Here is a 22,824-nt window from a genome sequence, read left to right as displayed (position 1 = left end):
GTGAGATGTAAAGAGGAATTAGTTGGTAGTGAAAGTTCTTTACATACTTAACATAATGATGGAGTAACCCAATTAAAATGGCTTGTAATTAATAGATGAAAATAATATAATTGGAAGGCAAATGAAAGCACCCAGAGCTAAAACTTTACATATATAAAACCTTTAAAGTAATAAATAAAGGCTAAGTTTTAGGAAAGCAGCTTTCAAATTAATTTGGAAGTTCTGGTTCTTTTATACATTTCTGAAAGCCTCAGTGTTTTTTGCTTTTGTGTTGGAGACTGTTTTGTCATAGTTTAGAGTCTTGGGTTCTTACTTGTTTGCATATTTACATAAAATGTCAAAAGAAGTGCTAAATAACACTAGAAATACCAGTAGTAATATCTGCAGCAATAAAGTAATCCTATCTCCACTCCCCAAGTAATGAGTAAACATGCTACCAGGGAGATCACTTGAGGAAATTTACTTTCACTAAATGTGAATGGCTTTCTTGATTAATTTCAGTTGATAATAAACACAAGTGAAAATTATGAATGGTATTTAGTTTGCAAACTCCATTTTATTCATAGTTTGTTTCTGCATTTTTTTTTTTAAAACTAGTTCACAAATCTGGTACATACAGGCAGTTAAAACTGGTTATCACTTTGATAATCAGAAGCCTCTGGTATAACACAATCTTTATGAAAACGTAAAACAATACATGATAGTAATCTCTTCGAAAGCAATGGTTGCAAACATCCATGTTTCTAAGAAAATATAACTTTACATATATATTTTAAGCAAGCTATACCCTCTTACATAAATTCAGACAATAGAAGTGTGCAATCATAATGCTTATTTTATGGGGGAAATGAAAATTATTATAATTATGACCTAAATGTTTTAAGTAATTAGAGTCCTCTTGGATTGAATATAGGGCATAAAGATATCTTCCTTAATGTACAACCATCCTGGCCAAAAAGAGCTGAGAAGTTGGTCAGTTAGTAGGATTGCCATTTCAGTACCAAGTAAATTTAACCTAAATTCTTTAGGTAGAAATTGTAAAATTTTCCAATTCCAGCTACTTTAGTTAACTGAGTGAGAATAGTCTTCAGTTTTTAAATGAAGACTGTTTAAGGAATTGAACTTTTTATTAACTTAGTTTTTATGACAAGGTCATTTTTTAAGTTGGGTTTAGAGATTATTTCATGAGCTCTAAACATTTCTAGTTCTTTAGTTTTCTCAAAGAAAGAACTTCAGCGGTAGCAGGATGGACTGTCCTACACAGTCCACACAGATGCCAGCAGGGGGCAATACTCTTAAGTCAAAAGTTCTCCTATATATCAAATAGGAGACAGTTAAAACCAGAATGAATCAATGCACACTCCTAGAATAGGCTCCTGTTTAGAAACTGGAATGAGGATTACCAACACATTTTACAAAAACATACTGGCGTGCCATCCTGTAATGGGGGTGCTTCATTATTACCCATGGCCTCTGAGGTTAATGAGCTATGAAATCAACTTAGGCTTTCTGTGGAGGAACCAAGGCCGTGCAGCTTCTTTTCCAAAGGACACAGAGATAAAAGACAAAGAAGGTAAAGGACTCTGAAAATTTGCTCTGATTTAATTTCCTCTGAAAATTTAAATTTACATAATGGAAAGAATGTTTGCTGAAAGAATACTGACAAAACTGATTTAACATTCAAGATAAATTGTACTGAAAATACAATAACAAATTTTAGTCTGATAACCCTCATGCTGTCTTACAGCAAAACACTAAAATTCATGCAGCAAAGAAACTGGTGACGGGAGGACTTTTTCTCCAGACTTCCTTGGGGGGCAGAAAAGAAAAAAAAAAAAGGCAAATAGCAAATATACTGTTTTCCTCTGTCTGCTTTTGTAATGAATTATTCTTGCTTTTAACTGACTTTCCCAAATTGTCCCGGTCATTTCTGATGAGAAATCATTCTTCAGTAGGAGGAAACCAGGTAAACTTATATGAAAGACATCAGGTGTCTTTTGAGTTCCTTCTGTCAGCTAAAGGAGCCATCAAAGAGGTTCTATAAAACTAACTCCACAACTAAAATGGCTGGTAGAACTGGAACAGGCATTATCATTAGTATACCTGTAATAAAATAAAGCTTGTTTTGAAACCACAAGGGCTGGTAAGAAGAAAGAGCCTGTATAAAAGCTACTGGGTTCCCTAGAAAATGGATACAGTATACAGAATGTAAGAATATATAGAACTCACACCCAAGTTATAAAAATAGACATGGTTCTTGGACAAAAAGCAAATGAGTACAAAAGAATTCTCCAAACATGAACTATTTTTAAAAGACGCATCTATATAAAACAACAAAATGTCATGTCAGAGCTCCAACAAGTAGTCTGTTGAAATGGCTGAAAAGGGGGGATGAACTTGAGACAGACAGGTCAAGAACCCAGATCTGTCTGACTCTTCTGCTTGGCAGTGTACATTGGTGATCACAGGCAGACTGCTTTGGAGACTGATATATACATATATATTTATAGTATATATTTATACTGACTATATATATATATATATCTGAATGAATGAGAAAACTCAAGATACTAAGTAATCTCTAAAAGTTTAACTCTTTTAGCTTCTACACCTGACAGTGTTGCACATGAGAAAGGATTCTAGGTTTTTTCACCCAGAATCAACCCTGCCATTCACTACTCATGCCCCCATGGTTTCTATTGTGCCCTAAAGGATCAGCCTAGACTAAATATATAATAGAAAATAACCCTGGCCTTGACATCGAAGAGGGGCAGACCAGTAATTCATGCTCAGTACTTATAAATCACAAACACTGAAAGTAATCGTTTCCTTTCGACTGCAAAGGAGATGCCATGGGCTAAAGAAAAGTCATGAGAGAAAGAAAGTCAAGAAGATATGGGTAGCAGCACCTTTCCATACCCGCCTGGATTTGAAAGGAGATTTTTCACTCCTTATTCCTTTCAAACACAAAGTTCATCAGTTAGAAGGTGGGGGTGGGGGGTGGGGTGGGGAATGGCTCTAAAGTTAGAGAGTCCACAGAGAAAAACAAGCAGTACATGAAATATGCCTTCTGTGGGCTAAAGGACAAGTTGCAGAATCAGTTAAGACGCAAGAGGCAGCCCAAGGTCTTAATTATGGTTTTAGCATAGTACAGCACAATATGGGCAGCCCTTTTTCAATCCAATTAGCAATTCAGCACCATCCACGTCCAGTCCAAAAAAATTCCTGAAGAGTGGGCTTTCATCTTTGGTACCACCTTTTGAGTTATTCTTGGTTTGCAATAGCTGCAAAGAAGCAAAATAGCTGGTACCTCCACCTTGTCTGTGAGTACAGATGCTGGGACCCTGATTGCTGCAACCACTGAGGCCAATTAAAATGAAAATAATACTGTAACACATAGGAGTGATGCATCCAGTTCCCGGGTTCCAGATAATAGCAGCCATGCCCATATAGGAGCGGGATCATCCATCCCCGTTGGTTAAGGCCTTCGGTTTGTTGTCCGCAGAGTAGAGTAAAACAGTGTGTTCCCACAGACAAGGAACTCCAGAAGAACCCATGGTCTACTTTTGGACAGAGATTTTAGCTGCCACACATGCCAGGCACACAAACAGGACTGGCCCATGGCTGTCACACTTGGAGAAGCTTCTGTTTTGGCAGCACAAACTTCCTGTGTATTCTGGTTTTAGTCCTCTTTCCTGAGCGAAGCAGCCAGGGTGTGCCAACTTCTGCAAGTCCCCAATCTAATACTCAGCATTAATTCTCTCCATGGTCTTCTTCTACCCAGGCCACAATTTTCCCTTCCCATCCAGGAATGGCATCATCATCATGGAAAACCTAGAAAAAGAAAAAAGCCACCATGAAAAAAAAATTAGAAGATAGGGAGGCCTGCTACACATCTGTGGTTGATAAAAAAAGATCCCAAACATAAAGGATAAGAAAGTGTAGAGGAAAGTCTTGAGTTAGAGCCTGCGTTCCTTTGGTTTTGTCCCTAAAGTTACAACTGAAAAAAAAAAAAAAATATATATATATATATATATATATATATATATGTAATGACCCTTGAACAACACAGAGACAACACCCACCCCCTTCCCTGCCCCGGCCCTGTGCAGTCAAAAATCCACATATAACTTCACAGTCAGCCCTCCATATCCACAGTTCTGCATCCTCAGATTCAACCAACTCCTGATCGTATAATACTGTGGTATGTATTTATCGAAAAGCGTCTGTACATAAGTGGATCCATGCAGTTCAAACCCATACTGTTCAAGGGCCAGTTGTGTATGGTGTATATACGTATGATTTATATATCCTTAGTTCCACATCTACAAAATAGTAAAAGCACCCCTCTAGTACTGCTTTGCTCATAGAGATTTATAAGATTTAATAAATTACTAACCATAGAGCACTTTAGGCTTCTCAGGAGAAAGCAGTACTATAAGCATTTAAAAGAGAAGGGGGAGAATAATAAAAGAGAAGGGGAAATTTTGGTCCCCGGCATTGTAAAGAAAGGGTCAGAAAAAAGGCTAATCTTAAAGTGTGTGTGCAGTCCTTTTCGTTCATTTATTCATTTCCTAAGTCGCTAATAGAACAACATTATTAAAACAGTCCAGTGAAGAAATTTAGTTGTTTTTTTGTTTGGTTTTTTTCTTTTTTGTGGCTGTGCCATGTGGCATGCAGGATCTTAGTTCCCCCAACCAGGGATTGAACCTGTGCCCTTGAAGTGGAAGCAGGGACTCTTAACAACTGGACTGCCAAGGAAGTCCAGAAAATATTTACAAAATAAAAGATTGGCAAAGCCAATCAGTGGTTCATTCTGTAACCACTGATGAGAGCACAGAACTCTTTTCAAAAAAAAAAATATCTGTTTCTGGCAGATGTACTATAAAGTGTAGGCTAAGAAAATAGACAAGGACTGAGAATAAGCATAGATGACTTGGCAGAGTTTCCTCATTTTCATTTTCTGAGAAACTGCCACAATATACCATTTCATATATTCATGCCAATTTGTTTATTTTGCTCCACACAGGAAGCAGAAAGTTTTCTAAGGTTTGGCTATAGAAAGAAAAAAGACCCCAAAGCCAAGCTTTTCTTCAATGTGGGTTCTTTATTTTCCCTAACAAAACTTTTTCCTTTTTTTTAAATTTTCTGGCCACACGCCGGGGCAAGTGGGATCTTAGTTTCCCAACCAGGACTCAAACCTGCACTCTCTGCATTGGAATCACGGAGTCTTAACCACTGGGCTGCCAGGGAAGTCCCCAAAACTTTTTCCTTTTCAAAATAAAAATTCTAAGTTTGACCAGAGTGATTAAGTCCATGAACTAACGAAGCTATCAACTTCTTGGGCCATTCCCTGAAACTTCTCGGTCTAGTCAACTGGCTTGAGACACTGGGAAACTCCACTGCCCTGGTTAGGGAATTCTGGTATTTCTGGGTACTAGATCTTAAGTAGGAATCCGTAGAGTTCAAGAACAACCAGCAATACCACCCAGACTCCCTGAGGGTTCTGTACCTCTTCCTTGACAGTGCCAAACTCAGGATCCAGTGCTTTGAAGTGATACCGATGATTTCCTTCCCGGTCAATGGCCGCTTTAAAATCCTTCAGCGTCACCTCCCCCAGCCTGCAACAAAAGCAGAGAACACTAAAATAGACTGTTTATCAGTGGGTTGAAAAGATAAGATGTTAGTTTTAAACCCAGGCCCCTGTCAAAGTCTCTGCTGCGAGAAACAGCATGGCCTTGTTAGGTCACTGCCCTTGGTAACTCAAATGATTCTATTAGCAGAAGTTAGGGAGTTAGTCATGGTTAGGGAATGTAAAGTGTGTTAGTCGCTCAGTTGTGTCCGGCTCTGCAGAATTCTGCAGGCAAGAATACTGGAATGGGTAGCCGTTCCCTTCTTCAGGGAATCTTCCCGACCCAGGGATAAAAGCTGGGTCTCCTGTAATGCAGGTGGATTCTTTACCATCTGAGCCACCAGGGAAGCCCCATTAGGGAATGCAAATAGCATTACAAATGGGAAAATCTGAGAATTTAAAATAGATTTACTGTTTTGACAAAAGCCAAATCACTTTTTTTTTTTCCTGTATCACTCTGGAAATAAGACACAAAGTGTCTGCAATCTAATTTGTTAAACTATCGATATGTCTAAGTTCTCTTGATTTCCTTCTTTGCAGCAATTCCATTTCTCCAGGCTGGGAGAATTCAAACTATAACACTTTACTTCAGAAAGCTCCCCTCTAACCCAGACCCTTTAGCAACGGTAAATCTTAACACCTCTCTCAGCAGTTGGTTCCAAAGATTAAAAATCTTTATTTCAAAGCCATCTACCTTAGAAAGGAGTATATTAACTGAAAAGTTTGAAGGTTTTTAACATGAATTCTCTTTAGATTAGCTGTAGCCATCCAATAGCAACAAAGGTCAATAAGCAATAAATAGCCCTGGAATGCTAGGCTGTAATCCATAGCTCTCAGCAGAAGCTATTTTGAGCACTTTAAAAACTGTTATTCCTGACTTGGAGCATCTTTGTATATCAGGACTGGAAGCATTATTGTGTCTATGCTGTATAGCAGATCCTGACGTGTCCCTTGTAATGCTGAAGGTTAGTGGTGAAGCTGGAACTCGAATCTCTCTCTCACTACACTGCTACACCTTGCAGCTGGTTAGGAGGGCAGTAACTAATGATTCTGCCTTCCTGTCCTTTTTAAAGAAATAATGATTCAGAATCTCACCTCTTTGGTATATTAACCATGAAGGGTGTGAGTGACCGGTCAGTGAAATAGAGCACTTTCGTGCAGGCGCTGCTGACAGTTGGAGAACTCTGTGAGTGAGGCAACTCTGCAATCAGAGAGACACCTTGTGGTCAGAACATTCAGTTTGCTTCCAATAACCCATCATTTCCAGTTATTCAAAATGTCCCAGGAGAATGAAGCTGCCTGAGGCACAATTTTGAAACCCTTGCCAAACACCTTGTCCATAGGGTGTGACCCACAGGAAGTCACCGCTGGGGCCACTAAGGTAGGAGGTGCTTCGGACATGGATGCTATCACAAGGACCATCCCTTCTCACCTGTTCCAGGTGACTCTAGCAGGGGAACAGCAACTGTTCTGACAGGCACTGCTGCCAAGAGTCAAAAGAGGTCAGAGAAGCCAGGCAAGATTTCAGGTAGGGGACTGCCCTGGGAGCACAGTGGATAAGAATCCACCTGCAAATGCAGGGGACACAGGTTCAGTCCCTAGTCTGGGAAGATTCCACATGCCACGGAGCAACTAAGCCTGTGCACCATAACTACTTAGTTGCTGTGAGGCATGTGGAACCTTCCAGGGCCAGAGATCGAACCAGTGTCTTCTGCACTGGCAGGTGGATTCTTAACCACAGGACCACCAGCATAGTCTCAGTCCCCACAGTTTTTAACTGAGATTTCTTGATCCATACTTTGTCTCTTTTCTTTGTATAGATACTGATAGAGAAACTTAATCAGTGAATTACTTGTGATTATGAATTTAAGAGAATAGAAGAGATGAGTTAAAAGTTTTATCATCAGGACCAAAAATGAACTTTTATTAAAACATCTCCTGCAATTCCAGATACACAAGTTTTCCTAACTTATTCTAGGCCATTGATCCCAATCAAACTGGCAGCAACCAGAGAATAGTTCTAGGAAGACTTTTTATTTTTTTAAATATTTGTTTATTTGGCTGTACTAAGTCTTAGTTGTGGTGAGCTTAGTTGCCCTGGGGAATATGGAATCTTAGTTCTCCAAACAGGGATGAAACCCCAGGCCCCTGCACTAGAAGGCAGATTCTTAACCATTGAACCACCATGGAAGTCCCCAGCAAGGGTTTTTTTTGTTTGGGGTTTTTAAGGCTTTTTTTTTTTTTGGCTGCACCTCAAATTTTGTGGGAATCTTAATTCCCTAACTAGGGATCAAAACCAGACCCTTGGTGTTGAAAGTGTAGAGTCTTCCCCACACTTTGTGGTTATTAACCACCAGGGAATTAACTACCAGGCAAGTCCTAGGAAGAGGTTTAAAATAAGGAAGTAGGAGAGATGAATAACACAGAGAAGAAAAACAAGGGAACATTCTCTCTTTGCACAGTAATGAGTTAGTTTTCAGAATTTTTTTCAAAGAATGCCATTTATTGAAACCTACATGCCATGATGCTCCTTTGACTCCAGCACCAAGGGCCTGGCACACAGCAGGTTTTTTAATAAAACATTCACTTTTATCATTAAATTTTATGATTGATCATTTCATTCATCCAACAAACAATTATTGAGCACTTACCATGTACTAGATTTTGAGAATATGAAATTAATTATATGTGATCTCTGATCTCAAAGAGTTTATAGATGACAGGTATGATAACAAATAATTGTTGTTGTTGTTATTTAGTTGCTAAGTCGTATCCAACTCTGCAACCCCATGGACTATAGCCCACCAGGCTCCTCTGTCCATAGGATTTCCCAGGCAAGAATACTGGAGTGGGTTGCTATTTCCTTCTCCAAGGGATCTTTCAGACCCAGGGATTGAATGTGCGTCTCCTGCTTGGCAGGTAGATTCTTTACCACTGAGCCACCTGGGAATCACCCAACAAATACTTAATACACTAAAATCAGATTTGTACAAACTGCAAAGGTAGACCAAAGATGGAGTAGTTAATTCTACCTGGAAGAGGTCAGAAAGTTCCCTTAGTTAAACTGTTTACACAATTTGAGAATTATTAAACAAAGCACCTAAAAAAATGATCATATGTAGAATTTGGAAAAGGCATTCCAAGCATGAAGGATACCTATAAAGGCATAAAAAAGGATCACGTATCTATAAAACTGAAAGTTGACTAGTAAGGCTTGAGCATTATACTTTGGGAAGTAATGGAAAATGAGGATAATAAGGTAGGCACGGCCCAAATCACAAAGGACTCTGCCAGGCTAAGACATTTAGATATTAGTCTTAAGCTCTAGGGAGATATTAAAAGGAACTGATATGATCAGACTGGCATTTTAGAAAGGTCAGTCTAGCAGCAAAATAAAGGGTTGGATGGGAGAAATTCTGCAAAGGGTGATCCCATTAAGAGGCAATTAAAATAATCTGAAAGGTCTGGAAGGGTAAGATATAGCCTGGAGCTAGAGAAGGGATGAATTTGAGAGACCTTGAAGGTAAAAGTCTTAGTACTTTGGATATAGTTGAATGTCAAGGATAAAAAAGTGAAAAATAACCAAAATTTATGATCTAGGAAATAGATTCATGGTAGTTACCTAAGACAGGGGAACAGAAGTATCATCCATTTAAAATGTTTACTGGGTGCCTATTATGTATCAAGAACTAGAGATGCAAAGATAGTGAAAAGTGAAAGTGTTAGTCACTCAGTTGTGTCTGACTCTTTGGAGCCCCATGGACTGTAGCTCACCAGGCTCCTCCTCTGTGGGATTTTCCAGGCAAGAATATACTGCAGATAGGCCTTTAAGGAGGGATTAAAGTTAAATGAGGTTGTTAAGAGTAGACCAGTTCTCATCCCAAAGAACTGGCACCCCCATACAAAGAGGAAGAAACACCAGGGCTCTCTCTACCATATGGAGACTCAGCAGGAAGGTGACCGTCTGCAAGCCAGGAAGAACACCCTCCCTCAGCAAACCTGACCACACTGGCATCCTCATCTTGGGACTTCCAGCCTCCAGAACTGTGAGAAAATAAACTGCTGTTAAGTCACTCAGTCTACGGTGTTCTGTTATGGCAGTCCAAGCTGACCAATAAAATGTGATACACACACTTTGGGTGAACTGGAGGGTAAGAGTACGTCAGATGTCACACAGAAGTCTGGTAGATAAACACAGGTGTGGTAAATGGGTCACTGGTGACATTAATGAGAGGACTTTGGGGTGACTAGTGAAGAAGGCCGAGTTAGATTGCACAGACTCTTTGAGTAAAAAGGAAAAAGCATAATGAGAGAGAAATAGTCTTACTCCACTTTAAATCATATTGATAAAATGATCACTGTTGTTTCAGGGTGACATTCACAGAGGGAGTTCTCTGGTGGCCTAGTGGTTAGGATTTGGTGCTTTCACCGCGGAGGCCCGGGTGTGATTCCTGTTTGGGGAACCATCTTGTATGCTGTGCAGCGCAGGCAAAATATACATAAAGTAATTTTTAAAAACCTTGAAAACCTCAGAGAACAAATGACCTAGAAACACAACGTTGTGTATATGTATGTGTAAATAACATACATGATTTTCAAAGGCATCAGAAATCAATTTTAGCTTTTAACTGACATGTATGGTTCATTTGGAGTCAATTTTTTATGTGTAGTATGAAGCATGGGTCAATGATCTTTTTTTTGATGTGGGTCTTTAATTGTTCCAGGACGAGTTGTTGAAAAGCCTACCTTTGAGCCATCAAATAGATTTTGCACTGTTATTAATAATCAACTGGTCAAATTCAGTAAGTCTGTTTCTGAACTTTCTATTCTGTTCCAATGATCTCTGTGTCTATCTATTCACTTATAATACACTGTGTTGATTACTCTAACTTCATAGTTAGTTTTGAAATCAGGTAGTGGGGCCTGCCAACTCCTTTGTTTATTTTTCTCAACTTTTTTTTTAAACTATTCTAATCTCAGTGGCACCCCACTCCAGTACTCTTGCCTGGAAAATCCCATGGACGGAGGAGCCTGGTAGGCTGCAATCCATGGGGTTGTGAAGAGTTGGACACGACTGAGCAACTTCCCTTTCACTTTTCACTTTCATGCATTGGAGAAGGAAATGGCAACCCACTCCAGTGTTCTTGCCTGGAGAATCCCAGGGATGGGGGAGCCTGGTGGGCTGCTGTCTATGGGGTCGCACAGAGTCAGACACAACTGAAGTGACAAAGATATTTCGCTTAAGATATTTTAGCTCTCTGAATCAGCAACATGCTGCATGTGGCTAAATGGAACTCGGGGTAATGGTGGTGGTGATAATGATCGTATAGTCTTCATAGTCCTAGAAGCAACTCGATTCTAGTATTGCTATAGAACAATGCATTATAAAGGTGAAGTACTAGGACTTCCCTGGTAGTCCAGTGGTTAAGAATCCACCCTGCAATGCAGGCAATACAGGTTCAGTCCCTGGTTGGGGAACTAAGATCCCACATGCCTTGCCACAACTAAGACACGATGCAGCCAAATAAACAGAATAAATGAGTGTGAAGAATGTGGTACTTCTTTTTTTAAAAAAAAAAAAAGCGTGAAGTACCACAAGAAAAATTCTATCTCCAAAATATTAGTAGCATATAAATACTAAATTTCTGATCTAATATGCTAGGAGTCCTTACTGAGCAGTACGGAATACTTACTTGAATTAGGGGGCCAGGACTCCCGGTATTCACTACCTGCTTGAGTTCTGGGTGACTTGCCCCGAACCTGGGGAGTGACACAAAAATCACAAGAGTTATGATCAATGGGAGAATTTAACTGAGAAATTTAAATCATAAAAGTATACTTAAAATGTATACTTTTCTACCACATTTTTTTCCACAGAATATAAAATTGGATGTGTTTATCCTAGCAGTAACAACGTACACGTATAAAAAGCATTCTAGTTTTCAATGCATTGTCTCATATATTTCCTCAACCAATGCCAAGCTCATTCGGGGGGAAGAGGACGGAGAATAAGCAGTAAAGGGAGACCTGTGGGTCAAGAACGACAATCCCTTAGACAGCTACCCAGCTGCTTAGAGTTATTTGTGAACTCCCTCCTTGACTGACATACCATGATCAACGGTCAGCTCCTCTGAGAGGAAAACCAAAGAGAAAAGCAACTGTAACCTTCAGCAGGGCCTTCTATCTTGGCACTGCCTTCATCTAAATTAAATTGACAAGAGCAAGCTTCTTCAGGGGATGAGAGAAACATCACAGAAAGAGGCTTACCCTTCTTTCTTGCTTCCTCTGGGTCTCCACGGCATGCAGGCGCTCCATGAGGCTGGAGATGCCCTGCTCCAAGCTGTCGATGGTGTGGTGCTGGGGGTCGTGGCCACTGAAGCTGTTGCGCAGGCTGCGGAGGGCGTCTCGCACAAGCTGCAGGTCGCTGCTCTGTGGGCAAAACCACAGGGCCGCGGGCATGGCCACGTGGCAGTGCCACCTTATTAACCACATCCCGACCGCGGGGCTTAAGAGGATACAGGGCAGGGGTTTCCAACAGATCTGTTATTTTTGATGGAGGAGGTGGAAATTGTGGGAAAACTTTTTCCTCCATAGATGCGAGCCCACTGATGGCTCACGAATTCTTAACTTTGGATAGTAAGTGCCTCACAGCTTTACATACCCAACAGATGCAAGACTTGGGGAACAGGGATATAAAAGGCCGACTCCACTGGCGATGACTAGGGTACCCTTTTGGTTTTGGCTGGAAGTGGCAAGTATGTACTCAAATCCTAAGGACATACCCCTCTGTGAGCAACTGAAGCAGCTCCTTTTCCTGCCGCTGGAAGAAGAAAACCATTGCTTTGAGAGCTGTGATTGTTGTAGCTGGTCACCTACAGCAGCAAGAAGAAAGGATGCTTGTACGAGGGGAAATTCCAAAGCAATTCCTCTTATTTTTCTTCTTTACACGAATCACTTCCTGATGTAGTACAAAGATTTTTTTCCCTTTAGTTCACTGCTGTATCTCCAATACCTGACACTCAGAAGGCACTGCTGAATGCAGAGTGAACCAAATGAAAACCTTCATTTGGAGGCCCTTGCCTAGCCTCTGCCTGGCCCCAGGAAGGCCTGAGAATGCTGCTCCAGTATCTCCTGCCTTTGCTTCAGTAATAAAAAGAAAAAAAGAGAACAGTGACTAAAACTTTTTGAGGCTAACTCTGTGCCAGGCAGATCTACCAGGACTGTGTTGTTATTTAGATGGACTATCTTATGTATTCTTCATCATGGCAGAGAAGGTCACTGCTATTTCCATTTTTCAGATAAGCCTTATTTCTAAGGTTCAGAAGTTAAGCAACTTAAGGTCACACAGTGGGAAAGTGTGTAAAAAAGAAATGGTTTTTTAAAAAAAGTGGTAAAGCTGGGATCTGAAACCAGATTTTCTTATCCCAGAACCTGCACTTGTATCCTCCCCACCAAACAGAAACCAACCTGTGGTGCTGGTTCAGCCCTGAGTTAACAACTGAATCTCCCTCTTTGCCCCTGTAAACGTGTGACAGAGACCCCAAGCGGTAGGCAGGTTACCTCGTCTGCCTCTCTTTTCATACAGTGAGCCAAAAGGACATCTTTGTGTTCCAGCTCTCGCTCCAGGTCCACCTGCAAATGCACACACTCAATCAGACGGGGATTCCTTCAGGTCGGAGGGGCAGGAAAGCCAGTGGTGAAACATGGTCCCCACCTGCTGGTAACTGGCCTCAGACAGTTGCCGAAGTGCTTCTTCCATCTTGGCCTGGTTCTGCAGCAGGAGGCGATCTTTCTGCCCCAGCTCCTTCTGCAACAGAGACACACCTTTCAGATGAGTGGCAAAGCCAAGGAGATCCAACAGTTCACCTTTCGTGATGCCATTTCCATCTAAGGAAAGTAGAGCCCCACACAGTCAAAGGCTTTAGCGTAGTCAGTGAAGGCAGAAGTACACATTTTTCTGGAATTCTCTGGCTTTTTTTAATGATCCAACAGATGTTGGCAATTTGATCTCTGGTTCCTCTGCGTTTTCTAAACCTAGCTTGTACATCTAGAAGTTCTCAGTTCACGTACCATTGAAGCCAATTTTGAAGGATTTTGAGCATTGCCTTGCTAGAATGTGAAATGAACACAACTGTACGGTAGTTCAAACATTCTTTGGCATTGCCCTTCTTTGGGACTGGATAAAAATAAAGGCTGGCTGAACTGAAGCTTCCAGACTCCTAGCTCTGTGTTCCTTCTCCTAGCCATGCTATCGACCTTCAGAGTTAGTGAATCAAAGGAACTCAGAAAAGGATTTCCTTGCAGAAAGCAAGGAGGAGAACAGAGTACTGAAGTGTTCTTTGAACAACGCAACAATAGGCTGTTCACGAAAGGTCAGGGGGAAATAATTTCCAAACTGATACACATTCTTACCTTATATTCTCCCAAGAGCCGATTCCTCTCCTCTAGCTTCCTCTGCAGATCCACCTGCAAGAAGAATAAGACAGAATTCAATGGTGTGGGGGCATTATCTGCCAAACCAGCTAGGAAACCAGTAGGTAACTAGAGCTGATGTTGGCAGTTTACAGGATACAGCACAGAGAGGGCACGTCTATGGTAAAAACACACAGCCACCCTCCACATCTTCAGTGAGATAATCAGACTGTAGAACCACAAGGCAGCCTGAATGTCTCAATGTCCTCAGCATCACAGGGCTCGAGGCCAGTGTGCTACAGGCTTTCATCTAGGAACAAAGAGGAGTCCTCTGAGGGGGAACAGATCTAACAGGACTTCATACCATATGCTATTTGGGGCTCAGTGGAGTCCAAGTTCACTCTTGCAACTCACGTTCTGGTTGTGCAGCTCATCTTTGTCCATATTTGCCCTCAGTAGTTCCTGTTTGAGCTGAAGGACAGACGTGTCCTGCTGAGTCAGCCTCTGCTGCAGGGCATCCTGGGGAGAAAGCACACTCACTACGTGGTCCCAGCTCATCCATCAGCCAGCTGTTACTAAACCAGGAGACAAACACAGCACAGGGTCCTGCCACAAGGAGATGAGCAGGAACTTTTCTGTTCCCTTCCAGGACACTAAAATCTAAAGGAAAATCCTATCTGTTGTCCTACCAGACTGATGGAAACCCCGTTTTTCCCTCTGTGCTTTACTTGCCCCTACATTCCCCTGTGTTGCCAACAGCATGATGGTCTAGGGGGAGAATATAAGTGGCCTCTGGGATCAGACAGACCTAGTCTTAAATTACACACCTACCACTTGCTTTCATGACAGCGCATGCATGCTAACTCGCTTCAGCCGTGTCCGACTCTTTGTGACCCTGTGGACTGTAGCCCTTCAGGCTCCTCTGTCCATGGGATTTTCCAGGCAAGATTACTGGAGTGGGTTGCCATGCCCTCTTTCAGGGCATCTTCCCAACCCAGGGATCGAACCCTCGTCTCTTACGTCTTCTGCACTGGGAGGAGGGTTCTTTACCACTAGCGCATGACAATGACCTTGGACAATGCACTCTCCTTCCTCCCTCCTTGGCTTTCTTCTCTAAATCCCTGGCCTGTAAATACTCAATCTAGATGAGCTCTTTTGTCCAGGAGGGCTGGGGCCTATCACTGCCTGACACCCTGTTCACAAAGGAGCCGTGGGACCCGCCCTCCAGAGCCCGGCCCCTGCCCGGCTTCCACTGCCTTTCACCGCCTTGTCTGGACCAGGACTGGGATCCTATTTCCCTGCTCAGAAATGTTCTTAGACCGATGGTTCCTCCTCCCAGTATAATAGGATCCTACTAATTTTAGGATGTCTTCCTCTTAGCTTGGACCATCTTGGTTCCCACCAGGCATAGGACAAGGTGGATTGTACACTCTTACTTAAAAGGATCAGCTATGAGATCAGCCCTGGGATTTCTTTGGAAGGAATGATGCTAAACCTGAAACTCCGGTACTTGGCTACCTCATGCAAAGAGTTGACTCGTTGGAAAAGACTCTGATGCTGGGAGGCATTGGGGGCAGGAGGAAAAGGGGACGACCGAGGATGAGATGGCTGGATGGCATCACCAACTCGATGGACATGAGTCTGAGTGAACTCCGGGAGATGGTGATGGACAGGGAGGCCTGGCGTGCTGCGATTCATGGGGTCGCAAAGAGTCGGACACGACTGAGCGACTGAACTGAACTGATGACACAATCCTCCAACCATAGTGACTTCAAATGGAACTAAGCACTAGAGCTGCATCCCAGGAAATGTGCCTTGACTCTTCTCTCTTCACAGACTGCAAACAAAATATGCAGGCTCTGAAGGACTCGAGAGTCATTCTTAAATATGCTCCTGCCATGACAGTACATGGCAAGGTGGCCTCAGATGCCCTTGGCACCAGTGGTTCAGAGGAATATTTCCCAAAGTGTGCTTCATGGGATGGTAACAAGTGTTACATGAGAGGAAAAGCGCTTCTGTGGTTAACAGTCTAATAGTTTTTTAGGCCAACCTCTTTATGGTAGACCTTCTCTGGTCCTTTTTATACGCTATTATTCACTGTGACTCTTCAAGCCTGTATGGCACTTCTCAAACTTATCTGAGCATGGAACATGCTGTTTTTTGGCATCTCAAAGGACTAAGACTACACAGAACATATTCTGGAAGATGCTGCTGAGTTACACCCTAGTCTGGCTCATAAATGGGAGTGTAGGAAAGCAGCAGTTTTAAGAGCATCCTCTTCCACTTTTAAGGTATTATTCACTTAGCACATCTACTCCTACTGGGGTGAAATAACATGTAAGCAAGATGGGGTCGCACAGAGTCGGACACGACTGAAGCGACTTAGCAGCACCAGCAGCAAGATTATTAGCTAGATCACTGTTTGTATTAGCAAAAGACTAGACATAACCCAGAAGACTTATCAATAGGAACTGATTAAATGAATTATCATATATTTAGATACTGGAATACCAAGGTCTTTATGTACTAAAATAGAATGATCTCTAAGATATATTGTTAAGTGAAAGCAGCAACGTATTGAGCTGGGTTTATAGTATGCTATTATTTTGGGGGAAATTACATACATACATATCTGGGGATAAGTGGTAAGTTGCCTCCAGGAAAGACAGCTAGGTGATTGAGGGGGCAGGGCTGGAAAGCCGACTTCTCAAGGATTATCCTTTCGTACTTTTTTAACTTCAAACCATTTGAATGTTATTAACTATTCAAACCTAAGTAAATTACAGTTTTTAAGAGTATGTTCTTCTTCAGAACTTAAGAAAACTGACAAAATACTGAAACTGAAGAAAACCGTAGTAACTGATTGTTTTCACACATAGAAAAAAGCAAGGTGGCAGAGGGAAGTGACAGCACCATGAGTCATAATCACCAGAACTACGACTCAGCAAAGCAAAGGTATGTTCCTCAACCTGTCTCACTTCCCATCCACAAAGCCCTCTCTCTGCTGGGAGCAGAGAGCCTGTGAAAGGGCCCATCAGATGTACACAAGAAAAGGCTAAAGGACCCAACCAGTACCCCAATTCCCTCAGAATGCTTTACCTTGTAGAGAATTTATTTAAAATGTTAAATATCTTTCTTTTTACCTTTATCCCCTGTAAGTTTCTGGCTTCTTGTTTATATTTCAGCAGCTCCTTCTGCAAACCAAATATAGTTAGATCAGATGGTAGCATCTGGGTTGCTTCAGAAGCATTACCTCATTCTGTCAGTAAGAATATGAAACTCAGATAAGCATTCCAAGGAAAAAACCCTCCACTGAGGCCAAAGGCAGGTCTGGTCCAGGAAAAATTAAAAGCTGACCCATAGAAATGAGCAGGACCCATCTCATTCTCATTCTCTCCTGTGGCACCCACGCTCAGCTGCCCAGTTTCCCAGTTTCAACTGTTCATAATCTTTCTGGCCAAGAAAGAAAATGCCATACATTCCCATAGGTTCATCATTCCTATATTTAGCAATCCTCACCAACAGGGAAACTTAATCATCAATCATAATAATCTAAATCCCTCTCCCGAAAATACATGATATCTCAATATACTTACCCCCAACCTCATGAAGTAATTATCTCACTTTTAATGTCCAGAAAGGGTTACAGAATTTTGGTTCTCCAAGAGGGTACTGTTCTTTATGGACCAAACAAAAACACATTTGGCCCAATAATAAATACTTAGTTAACTGTCCCTTAAATATATGCACACGATTGTCATTAGGAGAAAGATTTTAGGAAAGGAGCACCCGTAACTCAGACTCTACTCTCTCTTTTCCTATTGCAATCTCTTCAAGAGTTTGGAATTAACATATCTAAAATGGGGATTCTTCACCAGGACTCCATAGATGGGCTCCAAAGTTAGTCCACTCAAAACTCAGGTCAGTGAGTGCTCTCATGCAAATTGCTGGGGAGAGGGTTAATGGCTTCAGTCACATACTTATGACTTCAAAAAAGCTAAGACCCACTGATCTAAAAAAATTCCGGAAAGTATTCATTAATAAAAAAAGACAAAAGTGAACTGTTGTTAATAATAATGTACTATATATCGGAAAACTGTAAGAGACTAGATCTTAACAGTTTCCTTTATAAGAAAGAATTTGTAAATATGTTGACTAAGTTTACTGTGATTATTCCACAATATATACATATATTGAATCAACATGTTGTACACTCTGATACTAATTATGTTATGTCAATTATTTTAAAAATGACCAACTGATAGTAGATCCTTTATTTACTTTAATTAAAAAGATAAATATGAAACATTTCAAACATATAGGAAGGTATAAGTAATGACATAGATACCTATTATTCCCTGAGATTAAAAAGGTGTTACTCTTACTGTATTTATAATACACCTCTCTCTTTCAGGTAAAGACATAATACAGATACAGCTAAAGTCTGGAGTCTGCTTCTCTCCCTGCTCCCCATTACTATATTAAAGTTGGTGTGTAATGTCCCCAAAATTTTTTCAAAGGGTAAAATGGGCATTTCCTGACATACCTTTAGGTCTTGATTCTCCTCTAGACTCTGATCCAGACGACTCTGGATTATAATCTGGATATAAAGCAAAAAGAGATGGTTATATATCTATGCTGTAAAATTCAGAGGTCATTCATCAACAGATATTTACTGAGCAGCTACTAGCTGCTAGCCAGGGTAGAGCAGCTACCAAGAACTGCCTTCCAGTGGAGGCATATGCCCTGGGGGTGCGAGGAGATGACCACAGATAAAGTTTAGAATGAGTGTGTGTGTGTGTTGTGTGCAGAGGGTTTGGGAAATGATAAGAGATGAAGTTCAAGAGGAAAATGGAACAGGATCATGAAGGCCAGGGAGGATAATGGAGGAACTGATGAAAAGTTTTAGGCAAAGGGATGACGAAACAAAGTTTGCTTTGAAGTTAAGTCATTCTTGCTGTTTTAGGGAAAATGAATTAGAGGACAGGAGAGGAATCAGGAAAACCAGTTAGGAGGCCACGAGAATGCTCGATGAAGGCCTGATTTAACCTATGAAAATGGAGAAAAACTGGATGAAGATATTTTACAAGTATACTGATAAAATTTGGTGACTAAATAATGGAGTTGGTTGCCATTTCCTTCTCCAGGGGATCTTACCAACCCAGGGATCGAATCCGTGTCTCCTGCATTGACAGGAGGATTCTTTACTATTCCATCACCTGGAAGCCCTTCAAGTATGGGTGTCAGATTTGTTTTGGGTATTTGGGTACATGGATAGTGATAAAAAACAGAAACTTAAAGGACAAATAGTTTTCAGGGTGGGGAGAGAAGGGAGAGAAAGCTGTAGAATTTAAGACTCATTGAAATTGAGATGCTTATGGGACATATAGTAGAGCTAACAGGCGGGTGCATGTTGCCTTTACAAATGTAGAACTCCATGGAGAGAGCTAAAAATAAATATAAATGTAAATAATTATATACATTTATTTAAATAAAAAAATAAAAATAAATTTATTTCATGCAGAGCTAGATTTGAGAGGCAACATATGAGACAGATGGGAAGTGAATGAAGCCATGGCAGCAGGTATTGCCCAGGTCAATGTACAAGACAGAAGAGAGCCCAGAGTAGAAACATGAGGAGCAGCAACACTTAAGGTGTAGTTGTTTTAGTCACCAAGTTGTGCCCAACTCATCTGCGACCCCATGGACTGTAGCCCACCAGGCTCCTCCATCCATGGAATTTTCTAGGCAAGAGTACTGGAGTGGGTAGCCATTTCCTTCTCCAGTGATCTTCCCAGCCACGGGTTGATTCTGTGTCTCCTGCTTGGGCAGATTCTTTACCGCTGAGCCACTGGAGAAGCCCAAACCTTTAAGGGACAGGGAGAAAGAGAGAAGCTTCAAAGGGGAGGTGAACTAAGAATGCCGCCTGCCGTTCATTAAAGAAAGGCAGCCATCAAGCCACCACATTACAGCTGCCCAGGCAGTGAGCTTTGAGGGGACTCGGGCTGGTAACAAAGAATAGCAGCATCTAGCAGGAGGAGGAGGACACTCAGGGTGAGAAAGCACGGGATACTGGCCCCAGGTAGCTGAGCTGCAATCAGAGGATCGACTTCAGGAAGCCCTGACTCTTGCATCTTCTCCTACATAGAAAAGCACTAAATTCCTTGCAATAGCTGGTTTTCTTTTATCAACAGTGATTTCTGAAGTTCTGATTACCTGGTTTTGTTGCAAAAATTCCTATAATGTCTTGGCTTCCCCCATTCCTCTTCGGAACAGTCTCTCAGAATTATCTGAGATGCTGTTTCCCAGGCTTAAGTCCTTGGTTTTGTCCACCGAATAAAACATAACCTTCAACCTTTAGACTGTGCTTTTTTTTTTTTCAGTCAACAGGGACCTGAGTATAAACTCCACAAGGAGAAGGTCTGAGGTTTCATCTATCGTTCTCATGTCTCCAGTTCTTTGAAACTGTGTCTGCACGTGGTCAGCATGCAATAAATATTTGTGGAAGAAAGGAAAAACAGTCGAAAACATATGAGGAAAACCAGCAGAGTTGAAGTCAGGGAAGGGAGCATTTTACGAAGGCACAGATGAGTGCCAATGCTAAAAATAAATCAGACACACAAGCCAGATTATTCCATGTCCAGTCACAAAAGAGCTCACCAACTGTTCCTCGGGATTGACTCCTGGTTCACAGAGGGCCAAGGGCCTCTCCTGTTCATCTTCAGGTAAGGATCCGTTGAGCAGTAAGGCCTGCACAACCACAAAGGCAGAAAGAAATTTAACTCCTATCAGATGACAGAGTCTAGAGCTGGGTGGAGTAAAGTGAAATCGCTCAGTCGTGTGTGACCCCGTGAACTATAGCCTACCAAGCTCCTCTGCCATTTCCTTCTCCAGGGGATCTTCCCAACCCAGGGATCAAACCCAGGTCTCCCACATTGCGGGCAGATGCTTTAACCTCTGAGCCACCAGGGAAGCTTGTCCCAAAATGAAACCACAACTGGGCTTCCTCTGGAAATCTGCCTGATAACTGTAGATCTTTAGATTCTGTCAATTGCTCATCATAGATCTGTCTGGATTGCCTTGTGTCTGGCCCATACTCAATGCCTCTTTCATCTCTCTGGTACATGAATCCTCTGCTCCAAGGCTCCTTAGCCCCAGAAAAAATTCTAAAAATAAACTTCATTTTAAGAAGTGACATTGTTGAACCAGAGCTGGCTGTTCAAATTGAATTTTACCTGCTGGAAAGTGAACTAAATGCAGTGCAGAATTATCCTGGCTTAGAAAAGTTTATTATAAGGAATTATTTGGAATACATTTATGAATGTATGTATATATGTATGTATACACTAGCTGCATTAGAGCAGCTTGCAGGATGTTAGATCCCCAAACAGGGGTCAAACCCAAGCCCACAGCAGTGAAAGTGCTGAGTCTTAACCACTGGACTGCCAGAGATGTAGGTGTATTTGATTCTTGTTTGACTTAGCAATTCTGCATTTTTGTTCCCTAAGGCATCCTGGATAGAACAAGAAGGAAAACATATTTGCAGAGAGGTGTCCTTATTCATTTCAAGTCTTCACACTAGGCTTTGTTTTTATTAGAATATGGTGGTGGGGGGGTCAAATTTATTCTGAGGCTGCTGCTGCTGCTAAGTCACTTTAGTCGTATCTGACTCTGTGCGACCCCATGGACGATAGCCCACCAGGCTCCTCCATCCATGGGATTTTCCAGGCAAGAGTACTGGAGTGGGGTGCCATTGCCTTCTCCATATTCTGAGGCTAAGGAAGCTCAAACCTCAGCGCCCTTCACAGGCCTGCTCCTCCCAGGGTTCTATATCTAACATCGTAGTCATAATCTGTAATCTTATTCTTAAAGAAGGGCCCCCAAGTGGTACACTTTAGAACCCAGAAAACTTGGATCTACCCCTGAAGGTAGGTATTAGGAAACCTATGGTAGGTATTAGGACACCTCAATGAAAGATTCAAAAATCTATAGCCACTGTGTCTACAATTTTTTTCTCAATCCAGTCCAAAGAGAAGAGATACAGAGATTCTTATTTCAGTAAATATAACACAAATTGTATCACGAATGTTGGTATATAAAAACATTTTACAATCTAGACACTATCAAGTCTCCCAAGTACTAATTAATAAAACAATTTCAGTCAGTCTACTGGATTTGGTTCTCCCATGGAGTTGTGGCAAGAGGTGTAGACAAGCATGAGAAAGCGCGAGGAGCTGAGGAGAGTGACACCGCAGAAGTCCTGACTCTAAGGGCAAAGTGTTCACAGACTAATGAGGCACACTAACCAGTCAGAAACCCTGGACATGGCTCAGCATGCAACGGGCTCATCACTCAAAGAGTTAAGGAGCCCAGTGGATGCTGTGAGCACCACTGTATTCTGTAATGGGACTGAATTCTCATTGTGATCATGTGGCTGTGAGTTAAAAACGCCTCTGTTTGTGGGGAATATCAGGATGCTGACTTTCTGCCTCTTGATTCTCTTTTTTTTCTGTCTAATCTGCCATGGGATTTCTCCCAGACTGAAAAATGCAAACCAAACTGAAAACCAAACTGATAGATATCTACGTTCATACAATGAAATGATCCTGAGAAAAACCTGGTTGAATGTAATCCTGAAATTCTTCATGCTTTAATCCTTCCTATTAAAAGCACACACACGCACACGCACACACACACACACAAATCCATTGCATTAATTAAACCATTCCTACTGAACTGACCGAGAAGAGAACTAAAAGGCAGACATTTAAAAATACAGG

General features: G+C 41.6%; 1 protein-coding gene across 3 annotated transcripts in view; it reads right to left on the bottom strand.

Moving 5' to 3' along the window:
- Positions 1 to 531: 531 nt before the first annotated feature.
- DIXDC1 (DIX domain containing 1) overlaps positions 532 to 22,824 on the bottom strand; it is a 70,979-nt gene continuing 48,686 nt past the window's right edge. For all 3 annotated transcript variants that reach the window (XM_040257947.1, XM_040257946.1, XM_040257948.1), the window contains 13 exons: positions 20,705 to 20,794; positions 18,591 to 18,644; positions 17,188 to 17,238; positions 14,459 to 14,563; positions 14,045 to 14,098; positions 13,347 to 13,439; positions 13,193 to 13,264; positions 12,415 to 12,504; positions 11,900 to 12,061; positions 11,326 to 11,392; positions 6,728 to 6,833; positions 5,513 to 5,621; positions 532 to 3,834 (listed from right to left, as the gene is read on the bottom strand). In XM_040257947.1, coding sequence (XP_040113881.1) covers positions 3,754 to 3,834; positions 5,513 to 5,621; positions 6,728 to 6,833; positions 11,326 to 11,392; positions 11,900 to 12,061; positions 12,415 to 12,504; positions 13,193 to 13,264; positions 13,347 to 13,439; positions 14,045 to 14,098; positions 14,459 to 14,563; positions 17,188 to 17,238; positions 18,591 to 18,644; positions 20,705 to 20,794 — 1,134 coding nt within the window. In that variant the 3' untranslated portion in view covers positions 532 to 3,753. The remainder of the gene's footprint in view (positions 3,835 to 5,512; positions 5,622 to 6,727; positions 6,834 to 11,325; positions 11,393 to 11,899; positions 12,062 to 12,414; positions 12,505 to 13,192; positions 13,265 to 13,346; positions 13,440 to 14,044; positions 14,099 to 14,458; positions 14,564 to 17,187; positions 17,239 to 18,590; positions 18,645 to 20,704; positions 20,795 to 22,824) is intronic.

This window comes from Oryx dammah, unplaced genomic scaffold, assembly GCF_014754425.2.
Source record: "Oryx dammah isolate SB20612 unplaced genomic scaffold, SCBI_Odam_1.1 HiC_scaffold_17, whole genome shotgun sequence".
Lineage (NCBI taxonomy): Eukaryota > Metazoa > Chordata > Mammalia > Artiodactyla > Bovidae > Oryx > Oryx dammah.
The sequence above is the reverse complement of the archived record's forward strand: the minus strand, read 5'-3'. Positions and strand labels throughout refer to the sequence as shown.